Raw genomic sequence first — 23,208 nt, forward strand, 5'->3', positions numbered from 1 at the left:
TTGGTTTGGAACGTAGAGTTTGAGGTACTGGAGGTTTAAATTCTGTAAAAATGACAAGGGAAGCCAGGCAAATACTGGGTTTGTGAGCACACTCTCTCATCACTTTGCTGAACAATTTCACAAGACTAAATAGGAAAGGCACATGTCATCACCCCATGAAGGCGGGGTTCACAGCCGACTTCGCTCTTGTGTTTCCACCTATCTCGACTACTCCTGACAAGTACGAAGAGCCCGGGACAGACAGTGGCGCTCAAGGTAAAACAACAAGTAGGGACCCATCACATTTTAATTCTGTGCCATGTGGGCACAGAAATAGCTACAACCCTTTCAAAATAAAAAATAAAATAAAATAAAATAACAGTTATTCAACAGGAAGACTAAGTAGAGACCAGACAATTTAATTATACAAAGGAGAACACTGTCCGCTCCGATATTCCGATTTCAAGTTCACTTGCTGTCAGAAGGAAAGGGTTTTAATATCAGAAAGAACCTCTGTCAATACCCACATGGAAAACAAATCCACCACGGAAGAAATCCCAGAATAGTCCAATTTGGAAAGAATTTAATTAACAAAATAAAGCGGAGAACATAGCCCAGGTGGGCGGGGCTCTGGGAGAGGACCCCTCCACCAGGCCGCTGCCGGCCCAGCCCTGGGGGCCCCGGACCTGTCTGAGCAGAACCAGCCTCCGCAGGCAGACCAGCTCTGCACCGCCATGCGCTCATTATATACAGATTGTAAAAACCAGGCGAACGCAGCGTGTTAGGAAGTGGCTCCTAGCTGTCCTATGCTGCCTTGGCACATTAACGCATGCAAAGCAAGGAGGTTTCAAGGGCTTCACCAAACAGTTAGTTTTGGCAAAAAGAGGAAACAAACGAAAAGCTAAAATTCATAAGCAGAATTAAAAGCCACTGAAGTGAAAACCATGTATTTCTCAACAGTAGGGAATGAGACTACAGCTACAATCTTTTTTTTTTTTCTTTTTAAGTCTCTGCCATCCTCTCCCCCAACTCAGGTCCAAGTTCATAGCAGCATAACACAAAGTCCTCTGTCAAGCCAGTGTTCTCTGCTTTGGGGTCAGAGTTCACAGGTCAAGTCAGTCCGTCCGAAGAATCATGGGAGGGTGCTCGCTGTCCTCCTCCAGCCGCAGGGCGCTGGCTTCATTTTCCAGGCAAGTGCCACCTGCTGCACCCAGCTCATCTGTGTAGGCTGCAAAGAGACAGCGGGTCACCTCAGGGGCTGGGAGCGGAGCAGGCAGTCCGGCAGCCAGGCCAGAGGCTGGACTTGGGGTACACGAGGGTGTTTATAAATGGCAGCCCACACGAACACTCTGAATTTTAATCTCTCTTCTGACTAACAAGCTTTCTGCAGCCTTAGGCAGCTCAAGATGAAGTCATGTATTTTCCAAAATTCCTAAGTGTCAAAAAGCTGCCTGCATGTATACACAGAGGGGCTTCCCGATGGACATGCTGTGAATTCTCCTTAGCGAGCAGGGAGAATGGAGGTACTTCTTGAACTGGTTATGTGGGGTGCTCAAAAACGACACGAGCTGCTCGGTGCTTCATCTAACTCAAAGCGTACCGGCGAGCAAGGACAACGTGACATGTGAGCAACTACAGGACCGCCCACTTGAGGTCAAGCCACTTTTTGGGGGTGGGGGGTGCTCAGAAGGAGGCTGACTGGCCAGCTTCTGCAGCAGGCCCCCTGAATGCCGCAGCCCGCCCCCCTCGCAGGGCCCTGGCCAAGGGTGGCCCCTGCATGCTTGCTGGACGATCAGACACGGGGGAGGGTAAGGACCCAGGACAAACACTGGCAGTGGCGGGGCAGGGTCGGGGCAGGGTCGTATTTTAGCCGAGACGCAGCAAGCCAGCCGGCCTTAGCCACGATTACTCTTCTTCAAAAGGAAGAAGAAAGTAAATCTGGCCGTGAGAGGCCAGGCACAGCCCAACTCACGACAGCTTGCCTCTGCCTGGGCCCTGTCACTCCCCTGCCCAATGGAAAGTGGTGGTGGGCAAGGCGAAGGGTGAAAAGCAGAGCATGAGAAGCAGAGCGGGAGGTTCTGGCATCATTTACCTTCTAGGTTTGTGTCACAGCCCTTACCAAGTCTTGTCGGGGACGCAGGCACGTGAGTACCTTTGGCTACAGCTGTGCTGTAGGTCTGAGTCACCAAGGGGCAGTCGTGAGAGGCGGAGTCTAAGATTTCATTGGTTGTCTCCATACTGCCATCCAGCCTGGGAGAAGCGGAGAAAAACCACAACAGTGAGGACAGCCGGGCGCAGGGACTCACGGGTCTGTAGGGCCAGACCTGCAGCAACAAAGGCCAGAGGCCACTCGTATGCATCTGTAACACTACGGTGACTTTAAATAACTCCTGTGTATCTATCTGTTCACTCGGACTTTTACATGGAAAGTCTAATGGAAAAATGTTATACCTAGGGAGACAATATTTCATTTTTATGTTTGAGGATCATAAATAGAATTCGTTATAAAAACATCACCCCTCATTTCCACCCGGATTATGAGAGTATTGTAGTATCGCTGTTATATAACTTTTGGATAATAAAAAAAGCAAAAACAGAACATTAAACTGCACTACTTCCCAATTAACAAATAATTCCTTCTTTTCAAAGAGACAATCTGTATCTCACAGTGAGACAGCAGGCTCTCAAAACGCGGCACTCGCTGGATGGCACTGGGTGCGTCAGCCCTTTCTTGTAAATGCTAAGCTTCATCCTGAGACAATCCCTAGGGGGAGGGCCTGGACCCTCTCCCCCCACAGGAAGGGCAGGTGTAGCACCCGGCCTCTCCTACATCCACCTCGCCCTATTACTGACTGGGGCCCTGGCAGGGGGTGGGGGAATGGGAGTCTGTGCCCACATCCAGGGGAAGCACAGCTCCTAAATAGCATGGGCCACACTGAAATGCAGACACACAACAGGGGCCCAACCGCAGACTGCCCGCCTGTGGAAGGTCCAGGGAGGGGGCGGCAGGTGGGGGCGACTTACTTGTGCTGCTTCATCAGGGTACACTCGCCCCCCTCCTGGGGGTCCAGGTTGTACATGTACAAATACCCGTCGGAAGCGCCCACCAGCAATCGGGGGATCTTTTGAATCCTAGTGAAAACAAAACACAGCTCCATTCTAGGACCACTCCTTCACACGAAGCTCTTAGGAAGTGAGCAGCCCGGCCTTTGGCACAGCCAGGGAAGACCCCTCCGAACGAGCACACTGCTTCCCGTACTCGACATGGTATGTGGTGTACAGGAGGGTAAAATACTGCCTCAAGGCCAAGGCTGCACGGTGTGACTAAAGCCTGGGCGCGGGCATGGGAGCAGAGCCAGTCCATGGTTTCTGACTGCAAAACTGGAGGTATTTTCATAAAACCTTCTCAGCTACTATGCTAGTTGGATAAAAGGATGGAAGCCACTGTTTCTAACATTCACAGGACCATCCACAGCGCTCTCCCCCTGCAGAGCTAAACTCTGCACGATGCCAGTGCAGTTCACAGAGGCCCGTGTGTCCTGCAGCTGCCGTCCAGGGCTAAGTGCAGAGCCTGGAACTGTGAAACTGCCAGTTCTGTAGGCCCAGTGGGTTAAATACTGCCAATCTCACCTGGTTTTGAGTTAATGCCATTTGTTCACTAATACTCTAAATACTCTCAACAAAAACTGAAAGAGGGAGATGTGTGGAATGAGAGCACTGCAGAAAAAGCATTCAGGTCTACCGACAACGAAGGGGAGCTTTACGCTTCCCTCCATTTCCAGGTAACTGTCACTTAGTCAAAGGTCTAAGTCTGCAGATGAGTCGGGTGAGGAGGAACCGAACGGGACCATACCAGCCACCGTCTCGGATGTATGTGGGGCAGAGCAGAGGGAAGCTGCTGCCACCCTACTCACGTGGCCAGGGAGCAGATGTTTTTGTGGCCGCAGAAAGGCAGGCGGACTGTGGCAAAGGCTCTGCCCTGGTTGAACATTTCTGTCACTTGGGAGGGCAAGTAGCTGGTGGACGCCATGAGCACCTTCCCGAAGTACCCTGTCCAGGTGGTGGGCTCCTCCTGAGGTCTAGAAGGAGGGGAGGCATCAGACACACGCTTCTTCACAGACAAATGGCTACGTCCCACCCGCACAGAGACGAGGATCAGCCCTGAAACTTGAAAGAGAGATTTCCCATACTTGAGGAAAAAAGGGGTGCAGAAAACCATGACCTCCTGAGACCCCGGGGACATTAACAGAGTGTGAAGGGTCAGAGAAAGGGGCCTTCCGGGTCACTGAGCCTGGAAGAGCTGCGCTCCTTCCCAGTGGCCACGTTAGATGACGGCACACAACTGGGAGCAAACGAAGGACGTACCAGGCCAAATCCACGATCCACCCTCATCTTTTTAACAGAAAGTCTCTCAGAACCTTGTAAGCACAAACTTCAAATTGCTGGTACATATTTTTAAGTTACCTTCAATACTCTGAATAAGACAGTATAAACTAAACAATACCAATCCTGGTGGGCTATGTTTTTATATTTTAAGGAAAGGGAAGAAGCACCCCTTCATCATGCATATCCATTACAGTAATACCTAATTTCAATCAACTGCTTTAAAGATGAAAAGCATCGATGGGCAGGTGGGAGACACGTGTGCGCGCCAACGGGCAGTGCTTCAGACACGCTCCTGTGCCTAAGGAGCGTGCTGAGAGGCGGATGTATGTACTAACCGAAAGACCACCACCTTCACCCTCACGCTGCACCTTGCCCTGAGCGCACGCTCCATGCTAGAAGACCATCTGACGGGGATAAATCCCTTCTGCTGCTGAGTCTAAATTTGGTGACATTTATTCTCAAGCCAGTGCCAGGGTCTTCACTGGCAAAAATGTCGGAAGGCAGGACAGTGTCTGTTCACGTTTTCATCCAGTCAGTAAGCAGAGAAAGTGCTTTGTAGTTTCGGAAACAAATGTATCTCTGAACTCACTTTTCTTTCACAGTCTCAAGTTTGAAGATGTGCACAGTCTCAGTGTTGCTGGAGGCGGAGAGGAACATGCCGTCCATGCTGAAGGCCAAGGAGCAGATGCTCACACACCTAGGGGACAGGTGAAGGGGCCCACGTTATGCCATCACCCCGAAACCCTGGAGGACTTGTAACTAAACCACAGAGAGGAAAAGTTCGCACAACAGGCATACTTGCATCATTCTCGTCCCTTTGAAACATCTTCTCAAAAACTTTCTTGAGAGAAATATGTTTGAAAGATAACAAGAGCAATTCTTTAATATTCCTTTATAGCCAATTGAATTTAAATTACAGCCATTCTTAACATGCAAGAGGGTAAACTGGCAACTCTGACAATGTTTAAGAGTAAAGCTTCCCACATTCAGCACGCTCTACAGTATGTCTTAAAGATCACTGTAAAAACCCTAAAGCCATGAAACACACCTGCATTTCCTCCAACCCCAGAAAGGCAGTAGCCTGTCAGCAGGAAGGGTCCCAGTCAATTCAGGCGCTTTACGGAGGCTCCGTGCTCCCAGCCCTGTAAGCTCCGGCACAAGCCCCGGAAGGCTCCTGCTGTTCTGGAGCGCTCAGTGAGGTCTGAGTGCAAGTACTACACTAGTGGCCAACAAAGGGGTGCCAGGGCCACAGAAGCACAGACCAAACGGCTACTTCCACTGGGGGGGTCAGGGAGAAGCCTCCTCAAGGGAGCCGGACGCAGACTCAAAGGATTCAGAAGGTGCTGGGTCACTACCACGACAGCCTAAGCGCAGGAGACAGCATATGCAAGACCCCCGTGGAGACAGAGGACTCTTCTGGGGACTGAATGTATAATATGTCTGGGACTGGGCGCGACAAGGGAAGAGAAATAAAACAGCTGCAAAGGAAGGGCCGGAGGAGCTTGAAGTTAATCTACAGGCAAAAGGACGCAGTGAAGGTTCCAGATGTGCTCTAATTATATTCACATCCTCAAAGAACAGCCTGGGCTGAAGTCTGAAGAAAGGACTAAAGGGGCCAAGGGCAGAGACCAAGGTGAGCGCAAAGTCAGAGGGCGATCTGAATGGGGGGGCGGGAGGGAGGAGCGGGGGGGACGGGACACAAGGGGACAGAGGGTCTGGTGGGACCGACCTGGGAGAGCCGCATGCCTGCTGCCTAAGCAGGTGTCCCTAGGCCCCCTGGCTTGGCCCCGGGTGGAGGGATGGTGGTAATATTTACCGAGACATATGAGCAGATGGGGGCACACTCGGGCTGGTTGTGCCCAGCATCCAGTGGGCAGGAGACACATAGGGAACCTCAGGAAAGCAGCCTGGCTACATGTCCATCAGCACGCAGGCAGACAACATGGTTTAGGAGGATGTGTGGCGATAGGTTTAGAAGGGGTGAGAAGAGGTTCCAGGCAGAAACAGATATAGGAGTAAACGGAGCAGGAGCAGCCAAAGAGGAAAAGTCTAGAAAGGTGTGTTGTCGGGAAAACCAAGGGAGAAAAGGGAAAGAAACATAAGGACGAGGTAAGGGGGAGGGGCTGGGCCTCTGGCTTTGGAGATAGGACATTAAAGCTCATCGCGTATCTGTGGGAATGACCCCACGGAGAGGGAGCAATGACAGTGCAGGGTTGGGGGGACAGGACCTGCACTGGGGGATAGGGATGGGAAATGGGATGGACGCACACAGCTACAAGTTCTGGAATACTTCCCAAGTACCAGCACTTCCTGGTCCAATTCCCGACCTTGGGGAGGTGGTTTCTAGCAGATGCCCAACTGGGGTGGGAATCAGAGCCCCAGAGGTCAAGTCAGCTGAGCAAGGTCACACAGCTACAAGTGGGCCCTTGGAATTTGGCCCCAGAGCCCTGCGACAGAGGGTTCAGGACGAAGAGGACGGCTGCTCCTTCCTCCAGAGCGGGTCATGGGAGGGAGGGTCAAGTGCGACCCAGCAAGGTTTGCAGACGGATGGGGCGTGGAGGGAGCTCCATACTGCGGCTTATTTTTTTAAAGACAACACCAAAGCCATTTGTTGGGGTGAGAGGGGAGATGTGGGAGCTGGTGACAGGTTGTCAGAGGAGAGAATAAGGACAGGCATCAGCTCACCAGGTCACAAGTTCTGAGCCTGCCACCTCAGAGCAGGCCGAGGAGCCGCACAGCACAGGGGCCCGATGCTGTGCGTTCCTCCACGCTCTGGGGCCATCTGGCCATCGCTCTACGTTCAGGTGGGATCACGGACCAATAAAATCCAGTGTGCTGTATAAAAATGTCCCTTTATCTCCCACGACCATCCAGCTGGGCCGGGAAAATGCCTGTCATTTACCGGGATGCCCAGTGTTTACGTCTCCACTTTTTGGTCAGAGAGAATGTGAAACAGAAATCCAAACAGGCTCCAGAATCAATTTGGAGATTTATGTACTTTACCTCTTAACTCCTCTCCGGAACTCAAAGAGTTTCTGTCCCTCTGGAATGGAAAATACCCTAATCACGGTCCCCTGTGACAGGGAAAAAAGGGAAGAAAAGAGAATTTCAGCGGAGTAAAAATAGACTTTTTCTATTTCTTTCCCTTCAGACTATAAATGAAACATAGGGCACGTCGTTCAGTGGCAGCGTGCAGCAGGCCGGTACGCGGTGTCGGAGACCCTCTCCCGGCCCACTGCCCAGCGGCCCTTTGCACAACCACCTTCACACTTTCTGCCACGAGCACACCACAACACCCCATTCGCTCACTACTAAATCTCTACGTCAACTTACTACTTATTCTAAACACTAACAGCCTAGAAGTCAAATGTGGAATATAATCGTTTTTTTTTTCTTTTTTCCTAAGTCATTTGAAGTTTAAATGATTAAATCAAATCCCTTTTAAAGCATGTACCCCACCTTGGGAAGGACTCCCTACCCCGATGGTCTGAAGAAGTGTCAGGCCCCACTGACGTCCTTTCTTGCCACTTTGAGTTACTGATCAAGGGAATTGATTAACTGGAAATGTTACTTAACTGCCTAAAAAGGAATAGGTCCAAACTCACAAAATGGTAAGACCTATAAAACTTGTACTAAGATGAAAGGAAACACGAATAAATGGTAAGCTACAGCACCTCCCTGCTTAGAAATAAAATTTTCTAAGGATGTCAGTTTCCCCACCACCCCTCTATTTCCCACCTCCTCACAGGGGTCTGTGGGTAGACAAGACAGAACCCGAACATCTGGGAGAATAAGAAAGAGAAATCAGCCAAGAAAGTGAAACTCAACAGTGCTTTCACCAAGTAGACATTAAAAGAATACCAGCAAACTATTGTAATAAAATAGCACAAGAAACAGACTGATAGAACATGGGATGAGATCAGGTTGTAGATAACATGGGTCCCGTTTTGAGATGTTTTTTTAAAGATAGCAATTCTCCCTGTATGGAAGGACACCAATTGAGTTTGTAATTCTTGAGAATTAGGGGGCTAAAATAATGCATTCATATATAAAAATAACCATGGCAAAAATGTTGTCTTTTGTAGCCTAAACTTTTATTTATATATACAGAGGTTGCCAAAAAAAATGTATACACATTTTGTGAAAGAAAAAAGCTGTATTAAAATTGTAATATGATGAATGACACTGGCATTCATCTGATTAACGCCATCTTTTGAGCATACGTCACGCTACACATTGCTATGTAATTCAGTTCAACTTCGAAAGTAACACATAGGTAACAGCTCTGAAAATGTGTCTACATTCGGCACCCCTGGTATATTTCCTTACTTAGTGGCACTGCCACTGAGTAGTATTAATTAAGTAGTTGTTGGTCACAGCCTGGCTGCAGGTCCCCGACAGCAGGATTACGCCCCATGCATCGTTGCCTTGCTGTGACCGCAGCACCTAAGCACCTAGTACACAGCAGGGCCAAGGTCACTGCTGGTCTAATCCCCCAAACTAAGAGGATTCTGTTTAAAAGTAAATCAAGAGTTGCTCTTTAGAGCCCAGAAAAACACTTCTATTTTTACTGGCTTTGGTATTCCATAAAGTGCTTTAGCGCCCTTCTAAGACATAATAAAAATCATTAAGATAAGACTTTAATTAATCAAGAGGTAATAGGCCATTTCGATGCTCCCAAGGGAGAAGAACAAGGTGATATCGTCAGAGTCCAGCAGGGTTCAAAAGCAAAGTCGGGCTTCGAGTCCAATCTCTGTTTCTGCCAGGCTGTGTGACCCTGGGCATAACCTCTGAGCTCTCAATATAAAACAGAAAAACATTTACCTCGCTGAGGGGATCAAGTGAGGTAATGAATACAAAGGGTCTAGTATTAATGCATGATGTAAGTGGTCTATAAATGGTAGCATCATCATTATAGAAACTGTGTATGAGAGTCAGTAGTAAAGACCCACGCAGGACAGGTTAAAGCAGGTAGCTAACTTTCCGTATCTTACTTGGTTGGCTGGCTCAATGGAAGAGGCGACTTAGGAGGGGAGGCTATTTCAGGTTTTCAGAGAAAGCATCCAAGTAAAACCAGGCAGCAAGCAACTGAAGGGTAGATACCAGAGCTCAGAGGAGAGGAGCAGAGCAGGAGAACAAGTCAGACCCTCTCCAGCCCCGCCAAGAGAAAGAAGACAGAACAGAATTTTAAGACGAGAGGAACAGCAGAGGAAGAAGCAGCAATAGTCCACACGAGGAAGAGAATGAGGACCCTGAGTGCCATGGAGGCCGAGGAGGTTCAAATGGAAGGGACTGCCTAAGCCATTCTGTCCTACGCAGACAGAGCTTTAGGAAAGGCCACATCCCTTATCCCCGAGATCCTCCTCACTGACTCTTTTCATCATTAGAGACGTGTATAAAAGATGTGCGTATGAATTACATACATTATTAGAGTCTAAATATTAGCTAACACATGTTTATATGTCATTAATATATTATTCTAATATGTTCTAAATATAGAAACAATATCAATGTCCCAAAAGGAAGTTTAAGTAAATCAAAACTGAACACTACACAGCCATTAAAAGTGTTGTAACTCAGAGAAATACAGTATTATGCAGAATGGAAAAAAGGAGAAATCATACATATAGTACGATCACAACCTTGTTCAATAAATAGAAAAGGAATGAAAGGAAATACATTCAAATGTGTTCAGATCAGCTCCGGACACAACTGCCTCTTTGCCTTTCACACTGTTTATCATCTTCTCAGCCCTCCACCCCAGCACACGGCGGTGTCGTCATGTTAAAGCGCACTGGGTGAATGCATGGCTATGACGGCACTTTCGCTCTAATCTGTCTCCTGTCACAACTGTCAGGTGAGAGCCGGCTCCCGGCAGCACATCTCACAGCCCGACAGGTGGGTGTCTGTCAATGTTTCTCTGTGAGCTGGTCGATACAGAAACTGTTTGGTAACTTGACTGTGAACGGAACTGAAAAGTTTGCTGAAACCGCTGAACTAGTCTTCCACTGGGTACAGCAGACTTACCTTTTCGGAAGCGGTGGCAAGCTTGGTTCCACTGGCGTCGAAAGCCAGCGCGGCTAAAGGACTGTCGTGAGCCGGGATCATGTTTGCAGCTCTCTGGAAGGTAAAGCAGGCAAACGTGACTGCCACGCAGCCGGGCTACGCTGTGCTACTGGTCATTGGGCTCAACATGCCAACGAGCAGCCTTCCAGGTAATACCCACACCAAGGCCGCCGACTTACTGGGGGCGGGGCCAAGGGATACTGCTCGGAACCTTAAGCAGAGCAGTTCATCCGAGAGTGTGGGCGCCCCCCCATTCTCCGGCGCACACATTGGGGATGAGCACAGTGCCGTATGTGGGGGCAACTCCCCGAGACCTGCTCTGCCATCAGAAGCAGCAGCGAGAACTGTGCTGCTGGACCAAGGACTGTGGGTGTCAGAGGCCCATGGCACCCACTCGAGAACGAAGCCCCCTGGGGAGAGCCGTGCCGCACAGGAGGAGTCTCACCAAGTTAATGGTGTCGAAGACCTGCACCTCGCCGATGGTGGCGCTGCCGGGGTACGCCAGGTAGCAGTTGTCGTTGTTGATGGACAGTGCACACAGGCCTGCGCGGACACAGGAGGACGCGCAGTGTTAAGCCCGAGGGCTGCCTTCGCAGTCCTTTGCTAACAGAGCATTTACTTAACAGAGAGCATGTCAGTCAGAGAGCTGAGCCACCTCGGGCCCTGCACGGTGGGGTTTCTAGGTTCTCCTTTCCAAACCGCCGCCTCAGGTGACAGCGGAATTGTAGAAACGGATTCAAGGCCTCTGGTGGGAAGTGATTAGCAACCTCCAAACCGGAAGCTGACTAAACCGATGATTTATGTGGTCACAAGACCAGCAACATTAGAAGGAAGGGAGCTTGGTTTAAGGTCAACACGTTTGAAACCTGGCTGTATCTGTGGAACCTATGCAGAGGAAAACCCCAGTCATCTTCAAAAGGCAGAACGAGAAAACCCATTAACTTACCTGCCGGGTTCGGGGGCGTCTCCCTGATGGTGTGCAGAACCTTCATGTCCCGGATGTTGTGTATGTACAGAGACTCCTCCAGGCACACGATGAGCCTCTAGGAGACCCGGGGACAGAGAGAACCAGCATAAAGAAAGAGCCACGCTGTGCACTCATCTTTGCTCAGCACAGCTGCATTAGGCCGTTCAGCCTTCCTTCTAGCTCTACGACACCGTGCAGACGAGACGGGCCACCCGTGGCGGACGCCGCCGGCCATCACAGGCGGCCTTCCCGAGCACCACGCCCCTCATCTGAGCCAGTGTGCCCGAGACTATTTCTGTCGCTTGTTCTAGGACTTCCAACTATTCCATTTAACCCGTATCACAGAAACTGGTCAACCACAGCCAAGAAAAGCGTGTTTTGTTTTTCTTCGGCTCTCACCCTCCCCTTGGTGGGTTTGGTAACTAAAATACTGGTGTTGAATTAGGCATGGCAACATCAAAGTGAAGGCCTAGGCATTTCTGAGACGTGTAAAAGTCCACTGTGCACTCAGCTTCTTTTGCAGGTGTCTAAGTGTCTGCTGCATTTGAAAGATGGATGTAGCTGCAGCTGACGCAGCGAGGGGAGGATTTACGCAGGAAGGACAACTTGGCACGCACACGCTCCACATGAGCTGCTACATGAACGTACACATGTATGTTTTAAGTTTAAAACAGGTCAACATGTTAGGTCTTAGAATTCCCATTTTAACCAATGTTTTCAGTTAACGGACCAATTCCCAGTTTCAGCCCCATGTCAGGATCCGTTCCACGTCTGGCTGCTTTCCCAGCCTTTCCCGTACAGAGTACTTCACTGTAAACACAAGTGCTCAAGGGCCGGAGGACAGTGCTAGACTTGTGAGTGAGCAAAGCACGAGGTTGCTGTGAGGTCAACGCAAGTGCTAGTTAACTGGTCCACTCTGTGAGTTGGGGCAAGGTTTAAAAAGCACTAAGTCCTTCATCCTAAAAAGTTAAATTAAAAGTTTAAAATAGGAAAAAGAAGATGCTAACAGATTTTTAAAAGGAGCATTTATAGAAGCAAAAGAAGCTGTGATTCAACTATTCAACTCTAAGGACGCAGTGAGTCCTCACGTGACATCGCCAACAGGTTCTTGGAAACTGCAACATCACACAAACATCAGACACGAAACCCATTCTACCCCAGGCTATCGGACAGCGACAGGAATTAAGTTCCTACCGCAGCCCACCCACATGAGGCCATGTTCAAGGGCCTGTTGTGCCCTTGAACTCAGGTCTTGGAAGGATGAGCAAAACAATCTGGCACAGAGCAGGGGCATCAGGAACGGAGGGTTAGAGCAACGCTGCTGAGAAAACCGGGTCGGGCAGGGTGGTGGGCTGCGGCGAGCAGCGGCATGGACCAGATGGCTGAGGAACCAGAAATGACAGCTAAAGCCCACTGGCTTTGTCTGAGAGGCACTGGAGGATACTGCGATGGCAGTGACCATCAAAGCCATACTGAAAACCCAAGACATGGGACAGGGCACACTTGACAGTCTGATTCCAATTAAGAGTGTCACTTACCTGCCTGTTCAACTTCACAGCCAGGATCGTGTTGGAGTAGCTATAGTTGCAGATCTCAGTTCCTTTCTTAAAGTGGCAAACTTTTAGCTTCCTAGGAGCTTTGAGGCTGACGATGGCCACGAGGCTGCTTGAGAACAATCTTTCTACGATGCACACGTCTTCAGTATCAGCTGAAAGAAGAAAATATGGATCCAGGTCAATAGGCATAATCTGCTCACACACAAGCACGTGTGTACGTGTAGACATATATAAAGCAGAGCAGTATGGGGCTACGATGGTGGGCGCCTAGTGAGGGGGCTGGGCTACAGGGACAGTCCCAGAGCAGCACAGGAAGTGTGACGATGAGTTCTGGGGCAGACAGACCAGGGTTACACTCATCAGTTAGGAGCCACAGACAACCACTCTCAGCGTCTCCCTGCCAGGAAGGCCCCTGCATTCTTCAGGGGGGCCCACCCTCAGCTCAAATGCCACCTCCTTAGAGGCCCGACCCCCACCCCCCACTCTGCCAAAGAGACGTCTCCCAGCTCCTCTCTCACGTTATCCTGTTCACGTCCTTCCTGGCAATCGCCTGTAGTCGCCTGTGCATCCACCCACTGGTCCTCCTTGTACACACTCTGGAGGGTAAGCTCCATGAGGGCAGAGGCTGTATTTCCTGCCCACAGCCGTCTCCCTGGCCATTTCAACGGTACCTGACATACGATGGGCCCCCACATAGTCTTTGAATGACGCCATCTTTCTAAGTCTCGTTTCCTCATATGTGAAGTGGGGATCAACTACTCTACATGGTACCACCGTATTAAGAGGGAATGGCAGACACCAGCTCAGAGTCGGGGCTGTATCCCCCTTAGCTCCCTGCGCCCCACTTACAGAGGGGACGCTCCCTACTCAAAGACTGGACTAAACACCAAGTGCAGACAGCATCTTACACAGAAAGTAGCAGATACAGTGGATCCTCCACAAATATTACTTCACCCCCATTCCTACTGACTACCCTACACCCCAATCGCTCCTTATTCCTCCTTTGTTTTATCAGTAATTACCTGGGGTAAGTTCAGATCTAGAAGCAAAGAGAATTCTGGAATGTAGTTAAATCGCAGAGCAAGAATCTAGATCGTTTCTATATGCAGCCTGTCTACCCGAGCTACAGGAAGTACAGCTGTGCCAGGTGCTTCAAACATGTATTAGTTAATTCATTCATTCATTCTTCTCTTCAAATTGATCTCTTGATCAATGCAATCCCAAGCATAATCCTAGCCGACTCTTTAAAATCAGACAGCAAAGGATCTAGAATAGAATATCCAAGGCTACCTTGAAAAAGAACAAAGCTGAAGGGCTTATACATGTGACTTCAAAACTTGGTGTATAAAGAAACCTATAGTAAACCAGACAGTGTGTTACTGACAGAAAGACTGACAACCAGTGGAAAACAACAAAGAGCAGAAATAGACCCACACTTATAGGATTGTTTTTAAGCAACAAAGCAATCCAGTGAGGGAAGAATAATTTTTTCGAAAATGGTGGAACAACAGGAATCCATTAAGAAAAAAATTAGCCTTGACTCAGACCTCACACCACACACCAAAATTAATTTCAGATGGATCACTAAACTGAACATAAAAGCTAAAACTATAAAGTTTTCAAAAAAAACCAAAAAAAAACACAGTGGAATATATTTTTGTGACTTCATGATAGGCAAAAGTTTCTCAGAAAGGGCACAGAAAGCAAAACCATAAATGAAAAAAAAAAAAAAAGGATAAATCAGACTTCATCAAAATTCAACATATTTGCTCAAAAGACAGGACAAGCCACAGACAGGGAAAAAAACATTCACAAGACATTATCTGACAAAGGACTGGTTCGTATCCAGTGTATCTAGAACTCTGACAACTCAATAATAGAAGACGAATAGTCAAGTTTAAAAAGGGACAAAAGATACAAACAGGCATCTCACAGAAGACCTACAAACAGCCAGCAAAGACATAAAAGTGCCCAACATTAGTCACCAGGGAAATTCAGATTAAAAGCACCACGAGGGCCAGCCCAGTGGCTCAGGTGGTTGGAGCGCCGTACTCCTAACGCTGAAGTTGTCGGTTCGATTCCCACACAGGCCAGTGAGCTATACCCTCCACAGCTAAGATTGTGAACAATGGCTCTCCCTGGAGCTGGGCTGCCATGAGCAGCTGGAGGCTGGTGTGAGCTTCCACCTGGCAGGCAGCGTGGGCTGCTGTGTGCTGCCAGGAGCGGCCAGTGACCCGCAGCCAGTGTGAGCGGCTGGCAGCCAGCGAGAGCTGCCGTGAGCTGCCGACCACCGACCGACTGCCTCAGCCCAGGGGGAGCGCAAGGCTCATAAGACCAGCATGGGCCAGGGAGCTGTGTCCTACACAACTAGACTGAGAAACAACGGCTTGAACTGGAGTGTGTGTGGTGGGGAGGCGGCAGAAAGGAGGGAATAAGTATAAACAAAAGGTTAAAAATTACAAAAACTGCAATTACTTTAAAAAACAAACAAACAAACAAACAAACAAAAACAATAACAAAAAAACCCACCACGAGGTATCATTATACATACATGCACCAGAACGGCTAATATTAAAAAGACTGACAACACCAAGTGGTGGTGAGGATGGAAAGCAACCAGACTGTCACACAGCATCAGAGGGGACATGAAATGGGATAGCCATTTAGGAGCATCTGGTAATTTCTTTTTTTTTAAATTTTTAAAGAGTTTTGGCTCTGTTGATTCTTTTTTTTTTTTTTTACATTGGGGAATATTGGGGAACAGTGTGTTTTTCCAGGGCCCATCAGCTCCAAGTGGTCCTTCAATCTAGACGTGGAGGGCGCAGCTCAGCTCCAAGTCCAGATGCTGTTTCCAATCTTAGTTGCAGGGGGCACAGCCCACTATCCCATGTGGGAATTGAACCGGCAACCTTGTTGAGAGCTCGCGCTCTAACAAACTGAGCCATCCGTCCTCCCCACTGGTAATTTCTTATAAAATGAAACATGTTCTATCCCTAGGTATTTACCTAGAGAAATGAAAATACGGAGGGTGTCAAAAAAATGTATACACATTTTAAGAAAGGAAAACTGTATTAAAATTGTAATACTCAATATTTACCAATAACAAAAGATGAATACAAGTCACGTTTGACTTCTGCAATTACAAGAGGTACTCAAAGTGGTTCCCATCAGCGTCCAGACACTTCTGATGACGGTGAACTGCTTGAGCAACGTTGACCAGTGTCCATGTGTATACATTTTTTTTGGCACCCCCGGTACATATCCACAAAGAGTTGTACAAGAACGTTCACAGCAGCTTTATTCATACTAACTAAAAACTGGAACAAGCCCAGATGTCCACCAACAGGGAATGGCCAAACTGTCATATATTCATATACATCTGACCCTTGAATGAGGTGCTGATCCACCTCGTCGTTGAAAATCCTCATATTTACTTTTGACTCTCTAAAAACTTAACTACCCTTGGTATCCACGGGGGATTGGCTCCAGGACCCCCCCAAAGTCCTCAGATACTCAAGTCTCCTATATAAAATGGCGAGATCAATGCACATAGTCGGCCCTCTGCATCTGCGGACCCCCAACCGCAGACAGAAAACAGCACAGGTATTTACTGAAAAAAACCTGCGTATACATGGGACCCGCAGAGTTCAAACCCGCATTGTTCAAGGGTCGCCTGCCACATGTAACAATATGGATAAATCTGAAAACCTCACACTGCAAGAAACCTTAGAAAAGAGCGCATGCTGCATTTTGATATGTTCTGGGCCAGGCAGACTCAATCTATAGCAGAGAAAGCCCAGAGAGCTGCTTGCCTCTCAGGGGGTGGAAGGGAGTCAAGGCTGACTGGGGGCTGGTATGACGGAACTTTCTGGAGTGATGGTAAACCCCGATAGAGTTCAGGTTATATAGACGTATGCATTTGTCAAAACCCACGGAATGTTTACTTAAGAGCTGCACATTCCACTGTATGCAAATATTACCTCAAAAGAAAAAACTAAAACCTTGAACTCTAGTTAGCAACAATCATGCTGAAGTATTTAAGGGAGTATCTACTGATGTAAAGCAGAGAACTAATGGGTCAGGGTGTTTGGGTATCTCTCCCACCCAAGTACACGTTTGAAAAAATTTTCTGAAATTTTAACGAAAAAAAGCAGATGAGATCTCTTTTAGAATTTTAAAAACAACAGTAGGTGTGTGTGGAGACAGCAAGGCTATTTTTAACTGCAAATATTCATCAGAGGACCTCCATATACCCACCACCTAAATTTAACAAATACGAACTTTCTGCCTTTTAGCTTCAACTAATTTTTTTGTCTGAGGTTCAAAGAGAAGCTCCTCATCCTGACATTTCACCCACAAGTACGTCAGTTAAGCCCCTCTAAACAAATAAGAACATACGAAAAATATTTTCCAGCCTGTGACTAAAAGCGGAAGATACCTTACATCACAGTAAGTTCCAGGTGAATCAAGTATTTCATGTAAAACACCAAGGAACTAGAAGATGACACAGGAGACTGTCCCGTGCAGGCCAGGGACAGGACGAGCCTTTCTAGTGCTCAGAAGCCTTACAAGAGAAGATAAATACATTTAAACATGCAAAAATTCAAGACTTTAGGAGGACAAAAAAAACATAGGAAGGTCAGAAAGCCAACGACAATCCAGAAGAAATATTTGCAACCCGTGTCAAATGACTAATTTGCTTTAAATTAGTAAGAGACAAATAATTCAATAGAAGAGCAGGCAAAGGAAGGAAACAAGTTGTTAAAAAGCAAATGACTACAGGGGTAGCCGGATGGCTCAGCTGGTTAGAGCACAAGCTCTGAAGAACAGAGTTGCTGGTTCGATTCCCACATGGGCCAGTGAGCTGCGCCCTCCACAACTAGACTGAAGACAATGAACTGTCACTGATCTTCCAGAGGGGCAACCAGATGGCTCAGTTGGTTAGAGCGCGAGCTCTCGACAAGGTTGCTGGTTCAATTCCCGCATGGGATGGTGGGCTGCGCCCCCTGCAACTAAAGATTGAACACGGTGACTGGACTTGGAGCGGAGCTGCGCCCTCCACAACTAGATTGAAGGACGACCTGGAGCTGATGGGCTGTGGAGAAACACTGTACTGCAATATACTCCAATAAAATTAATAAAAAAAAAGAAAGGAAAAAAGCAAATGACTACATTAAAAAAAAGAGTTCCATTTCAGTTATGAGTTAAAAAATGTAAAAAAGGCAACGAACACATTTTTTAAAATCTCACACTGGTCTCGCAAGTATTAAAATGTCTAATAATGCCTAGTGTTGTAGGAAGTAAGGAAGACAGGTGCCCATCCCGTTAATAAAAACAGGTTAGTACTACCTCTTTTAAGGGCCCCTTGGCATTATCTACCACCTTTAAAATGCTTTTCTACCTGTTGCTTCTCTCTCCAACAGCTGTACTCATGTGGGGAAAACAAAGCTGCTCCCCAGCAATCCCACTCCCACAGGCAGCTGTCTACTCAAGGGAAATGGAAACGTGCGTCCACACCGTAACTTGTAGGCGAACGCTCACAGCAGCACTACTCACAATAATGGCCCAAAGTGGAAACAACCCAAATGGTGGTCAACAAAACAATGAAATATTGAGCAATAAAAACAAACGAAATGCTGATACGCGCTCCAACACGGATGGACCCTGAGACGTGCTCAGTGAGAGAAGCCAGTCACATATGGTTCCATTTATCTGCAGTGTCCAGAGCCACAATCTACAATGGCAGAAGGTAGATTAGAGCTTGCCCAGGGCTGAGGCGGGTGGGGAAATGGGGAGTGACTGCTAATGGACTCAGGGCTTCTTTTGGGGAATGACAAATGTGTTTTAATATTAGATTATGGTAGGCTGTGTGTATGACTTCGTAAATATACTAAAACCCACTGACTTGTACACTTTAAACAGGTGATTTTACAGCACATAAAGTATGTCTCAAAAAGCTGCTTAAAAAACCCCCACAGGCAGGTTATTGCAAAAATGTGATGTTAAGAATAGGCAGCAGGGACTTTAAATACCAAGTTGAACCCCTGGGAGAAAATGGGCGACAGACACAGGGGCGGAAGTGAGGTGTCAAGGCAGAGCCTCACGGGACCACGAGGGACCACGCGGCCCTGGATCCTAGACACACACTGGCTTCAAGGGGTCGCTTCAACTGCAACTGCCCAGATTATATACTAGGGGAACCACCTGTGACGTCCATCAGCTTTCCAAAGGAGCCAGGAACCAGAAAAAGGCCAGAGCCATTGTCACCTGCAGCTAACACACTTTTGTCACTACTCAGAAAGTAACAACACAAAAGGATTCCTTCAGAGTTCCCCAGTCTTCCGCACCAATGCGCCGAGATCTTTTTAGGAACACACCTTTCATAAAGCAGCCTGTCTTTACACACTGGTAGCAGCTTAGGTCCATTATCTTTCTACTCATTATTTTAAGCTCTTTCACATTTTTCTTACACCTCACTCCCAAGGGAACTTTTAAACGCATGAACATACATAGAACCCACATTTCCAGAGTAGTCACTTCCCCCTAAAACGAAGGACACACAACTCAGCCCTCCCATGAAAAAATGGTGCACGATGAATCAGGCTGATGACTGCAGGGTACTGGCATCAAATGAAAAGAAAGACAAACGAGGCTGCACACGTGTAATCATTCAAGATAGTCCGTCACCAAGACACTCAGAACGTCTGAATGGAAACTGCAGGGACCTCAAGTGTCCATGGCCTTGCTTTCCCAGCCCATTTGAGGTGGCCTCTGCCAGTTTCTGCAAAACTTTCTTCTAGAGGTTACCTCTTCAATACTGAATTTCAGAAACTAATTACCTGATTTAAGAAAGAAGGTGCTTTGCTTCTGCCAGCACTGTGTAGAGCTGACGATGCTAAAACCTCCATGGCGGGAAGAGGGAAGAACAAAGCTATTAAGCAACTGATACAGCCCACTTCCAACAGAGGCCTATCTATCAGATGCCTGGAGCGCTAAAGAGATCCATGTTAAGAGCCTGATCATCCATTACATCAGATTTAGGCAGAGAGAGGCTACTGGAGTTTCTCCCCTGCGTGACCCATTATGGTAAATCTCACTGAAACTAATATTCCATCCAGTGCATGGTCTGCCAAATCAAAACGATGTCAGAAAGTACCATTTCTCAAACCTTACGATGCAGATGATGGCTTGTAAAGGCAATGGCGGTTAGTTTCTTGATAAAAGGTGCTCTATGTCTATGGAGGCATTTCTATCAGGGAAGTAGGCTCTGGTCACTTTTGCTGAGGCAAGGAAGTGTCCACTTATGTTTAATTTCAGAATTTAGTGCTTCATGAGACATGTTTCCCAGCTCAGAAACTTACAAAATACAAGGCTACACAATGTGGAAATGAAAAAGCCAACTTTTCCCTCTAAGCTTCTGTGATATTTCACCAATAATAAATCTACATCCTTTATTTTGCCTAACAGGGTAGGATTTCATTGCAGTAATACTTCAGGGACAAGAGATCACATATTTACCTATTATTTATCTTCAAACCAACAAAGGACAGACAGAGAAAAAGAGAACGACAAACGGGCACACACAAACAATGGGCAAAGATCCATGGGAGTTCTTGCAACTTTCCCTTAAGTTTGAAATTACAACAATATAGTTAAACAAACAAAAAAGACTTCCACTGCTGCTGGGCAAAGGTTTTTCTGTTTAAATAAACAAAAGAAGAACAAGCAGATGTCAGTCTTGTTTTTCCCACGACCAGCTCTGGCTCATTCTTTCTGTAACAGCAAGTAACTAAGTGCAAAGGTCTGATTTTATGATGGATGGTTGAGTTGTGAGGCATGAGCCAATACTGAGCTTGGGCTCAATGCTGAGGCATAAAGTACTATTCTTTGCTCTACCTGTAGAAAAATGCCAGAAAACAATCTTTTCTCTAGGTCAATACAAGTATGGGAAAGAAAGGTGGATAAAGCTCTAGGAGCAAAAAAAGTTCATAGCTTTGGTTTAAAGTATTAACCCTCAAAAAGTTCTATGTTCAGTTCATGACCTACTTTTTAAGGACCAAAGTTCATGAAGAACAAATAAATCTACATACCACCTCACCATGTTGGTCAGTAAATACCCACCCTTTTAACAATGCTATCAAGACATCACATTTTGTTCCATCAAAACCTGTGAAAAATGAGATGCCAAAAACCAGTACATAAGTTTCAAGGAAACAGCCATTAAATTGATTCAATTGAGGAACAGTAATTGAAGGGGTGTATTCTTATACCCTTTCTAAGCTCTGGATCTCCAAACGGTGTGTGTGTGGGGGATTCTGTGGCTTTCCAAACAGATGACTCTAGCCTCCACAGCAACAACTTCAGAGCACACTCCAGGCCCTCGTCTGGGTGCAGACGTAATAAATGTTCAGTCACTGTAAAAGTCCAGAGACTGGGCTACCCCTCTCTGAAAAAATCCCCTACAGGGAGCAATCCTGTGCAGAGTCAAGTGAAAGCAGCCGGTTTGGAGAATTCCAGAAACACTGACACCCACTTGACGTGAGCGAGCACACTAGTTCACAGCTATTTTATCACCCAGATCACACTAGAACAAAGGCTTTTTTTAGACGAGTTAGCAAGCATCAGGGGCAAGTGTGAGGACCCCAGAGTAACAGCTAAGGCAGCCAGCAGGAACCACCAGTCAGGGACACTGTAAGAATCCTGCCTCCCTGCTGTCTCCCTATAAAGGGCCTGGGTGCCTGCCTTCGGGGGAAGCAGCAAACAAGGGACTTGCTGGGGAAAGCAGACATACTTCCTGATGGCGGTGAGGGGGCACCTGAGGGCTCACCTGGAGAGAGCAGGCCAGGGCCTGGGAGGGAGTATGGAAGCCTGTGATCGCCTTCCTGGTGGGTCACGAGAACTCTACCATTTCAAACAACTGGCACAAAGAATCTACTTTTTTCCGGTTGTCTTCATCTTATGTTAATGGTAGTGGGGTGGGGGCTGGTATTTATGTCTGTGTTTGCTTGTCTTTGTGTCCCCCTGCCTAAGATTGGACACCAATATATTTACTTGTTCTTTGTCGTCCTCCATTTAAATGTGTCAAGAGAGCAGGAACTTTGTCACTACTGCATCTCCACAACCAAAACAGGGCTGGGACACAGCAGGGCCTCAATAAACGTTTATGGAGTGAATGGAGCCAAGAACGGGTATGAGAAGTCTATTCACGTTAAACAAATGTTATGCGTGTGGGAAGAGAGCAGAGTTTTCCATCACATTTTCACTGGGCTGTGGGGGTGGCCCTGCATCTACTCCTATTTATCCAGCAGATACTACGTACATACACAAAAGGAAACCAAAGACAGTGAGGGCCAGAGACGCAGCAATCTAACTAAAGTCACACAGTAAGTGACTGAGCGAGAAGTCAGAGCTGACCCTCTGCAATTCTGCATTGCCCTTGAGATGTCGGTTACTCAAATTCCAGAAAATGACAACCGAAGGAAATAAATCATTCCTACGGGGCTGTAAAAATTTCAATTTTCTGGAAGCCCTTCATGACAGAAACCTAAATGGTTTAAATGGCATTGAAAAGGGGGAGAAATCACAGAGTAATAAACACAGTATGATACCGTGTATTAAAAAAACCACCCATCAAACAAGTATTTCTGTAGGTACACTTGTAAGTATGAAAATAAAAAGACCTGGGAGGACACTCACAAATCATTCAGTTGTCGCCTCTCAGTAGACTAAGGTGAAAGAAGAATATTGGTAAAGGGGCATCTGGGCTTTAATCACAGTGTCGAGTTTAAGGATGCATTTCAATTCAAGTATAACTTGTCTCTTTTTTTTTTTTTTTTAAGAAGGGGGAAAAATAAAGCAAACACTTACTGCATTCATAGATCTGTTCCAGCTTATCCACAGAAGAAAGGGAGAAAAATTTATAACCGGACTTACTACCAACAGCTAGGGACCTGCAAAAAAGCCAAATTCAGAAATAAGAGCTGATACATGTAGACAGTGATAATGCACAAACTAGCTCCATGTTACCAAACAGTAACCATCTTCTCTACAAAAATTAGCACAAATAATTACACGTGTCGTTTGTACCAGGTGAGCGGTGGCTGAGCAGAAAAGAGAAGGTGGCAAGGAAGATGACACACCCCACAGACAGCAAAAGGTGAAGGTCAACAAAATAGACAATATTTTTATTTAAAACTTAAAACTTTAAAGATAAGTTTGACATGTAAATGAAAGTAACCAGCCCTAAATTAATGA

The 23,208-nt window shown here is 47.0% G+C and overlaps 1 protein-coding gene across 4 annotated transcripts in view; it reads right to left on the minus strand.

Moving 5' to 3' along the window:
* Window positions 1-382: 382 nt before the first annotated feature.
* WIPI2 (WD repeat domain, phosphoinositide interacting 2) overlaps window positions 383-23,208 on the minus strand; it is a 29,427-nt gene continuing 6,601 nt past the window's right edge. The window contains exons 2-12 of one of the 4 annotated variants that reach the window (XM_019753648.2): window positions 22,822-22,904; window positions 12,937-13,106; window positions 11,378-11,474; window positions 10,877-10,974; window positions 10,393-10,485; window positions 7,369-7,439; window positions 4,955-5,062; window positions 3,894-4,058; window positions 3,004-3,111; window positions 2,072-2,229; window positions 383-1,207 (exon numbers count right to left, since the gene is read on the minus strand). In XM_019753648.2, the coding sequence (XP_019609207.1) occupies window positions 1,095-1,207; window positions 2,072-2,229; window positions 3,004-3,111; window positions 3,894-4,058; window positions 4,955-5,062; window positions 7,369-7,439; window positions 10,393-10,485; window positions 10,877-10,974; window positions 11,378-11,474; window positions 12,937-13,106; window positions 22,822-22,904 (1,264 nt within the window). In that variant the 3' untranslated portion in view covers window positions 383-1,094. The remainder of the gene's footprint in view (window positions 1,208-2,071; window positions 2,230-3,003; window positions 3,112-3,893; window positions 4,059-4,954; window positions 5,063-7,368; window positions 7,440-10,392; window positions 10,486-10,876; window positions 10,975-11,377; window positions 11,475-12,936; window positions 13,107-22,821; window positions 22,905-23,208) is intronic. The other 3 variants (XM_019753649.2, XM_019753650.2, XM_074313976.1) reach the window with 3 other exon arrangements.

The sequence above is a fragment of the Rhinolophus sinicus genome, linkage group LG10, assembly GCF_036562045.2.
Source record: "Rhinolophus sinicus isolate RSC01 linkage group LG10, ASM3656204v1, whole genome shotgun sequence".
Classification (NCBI taxonomy): Eukaryota; Metazoa; Chordata; class Mammalia; order Chiroptera; family Rhinolophidae; genus Rhinolophus; species Rhinolophus sinicus.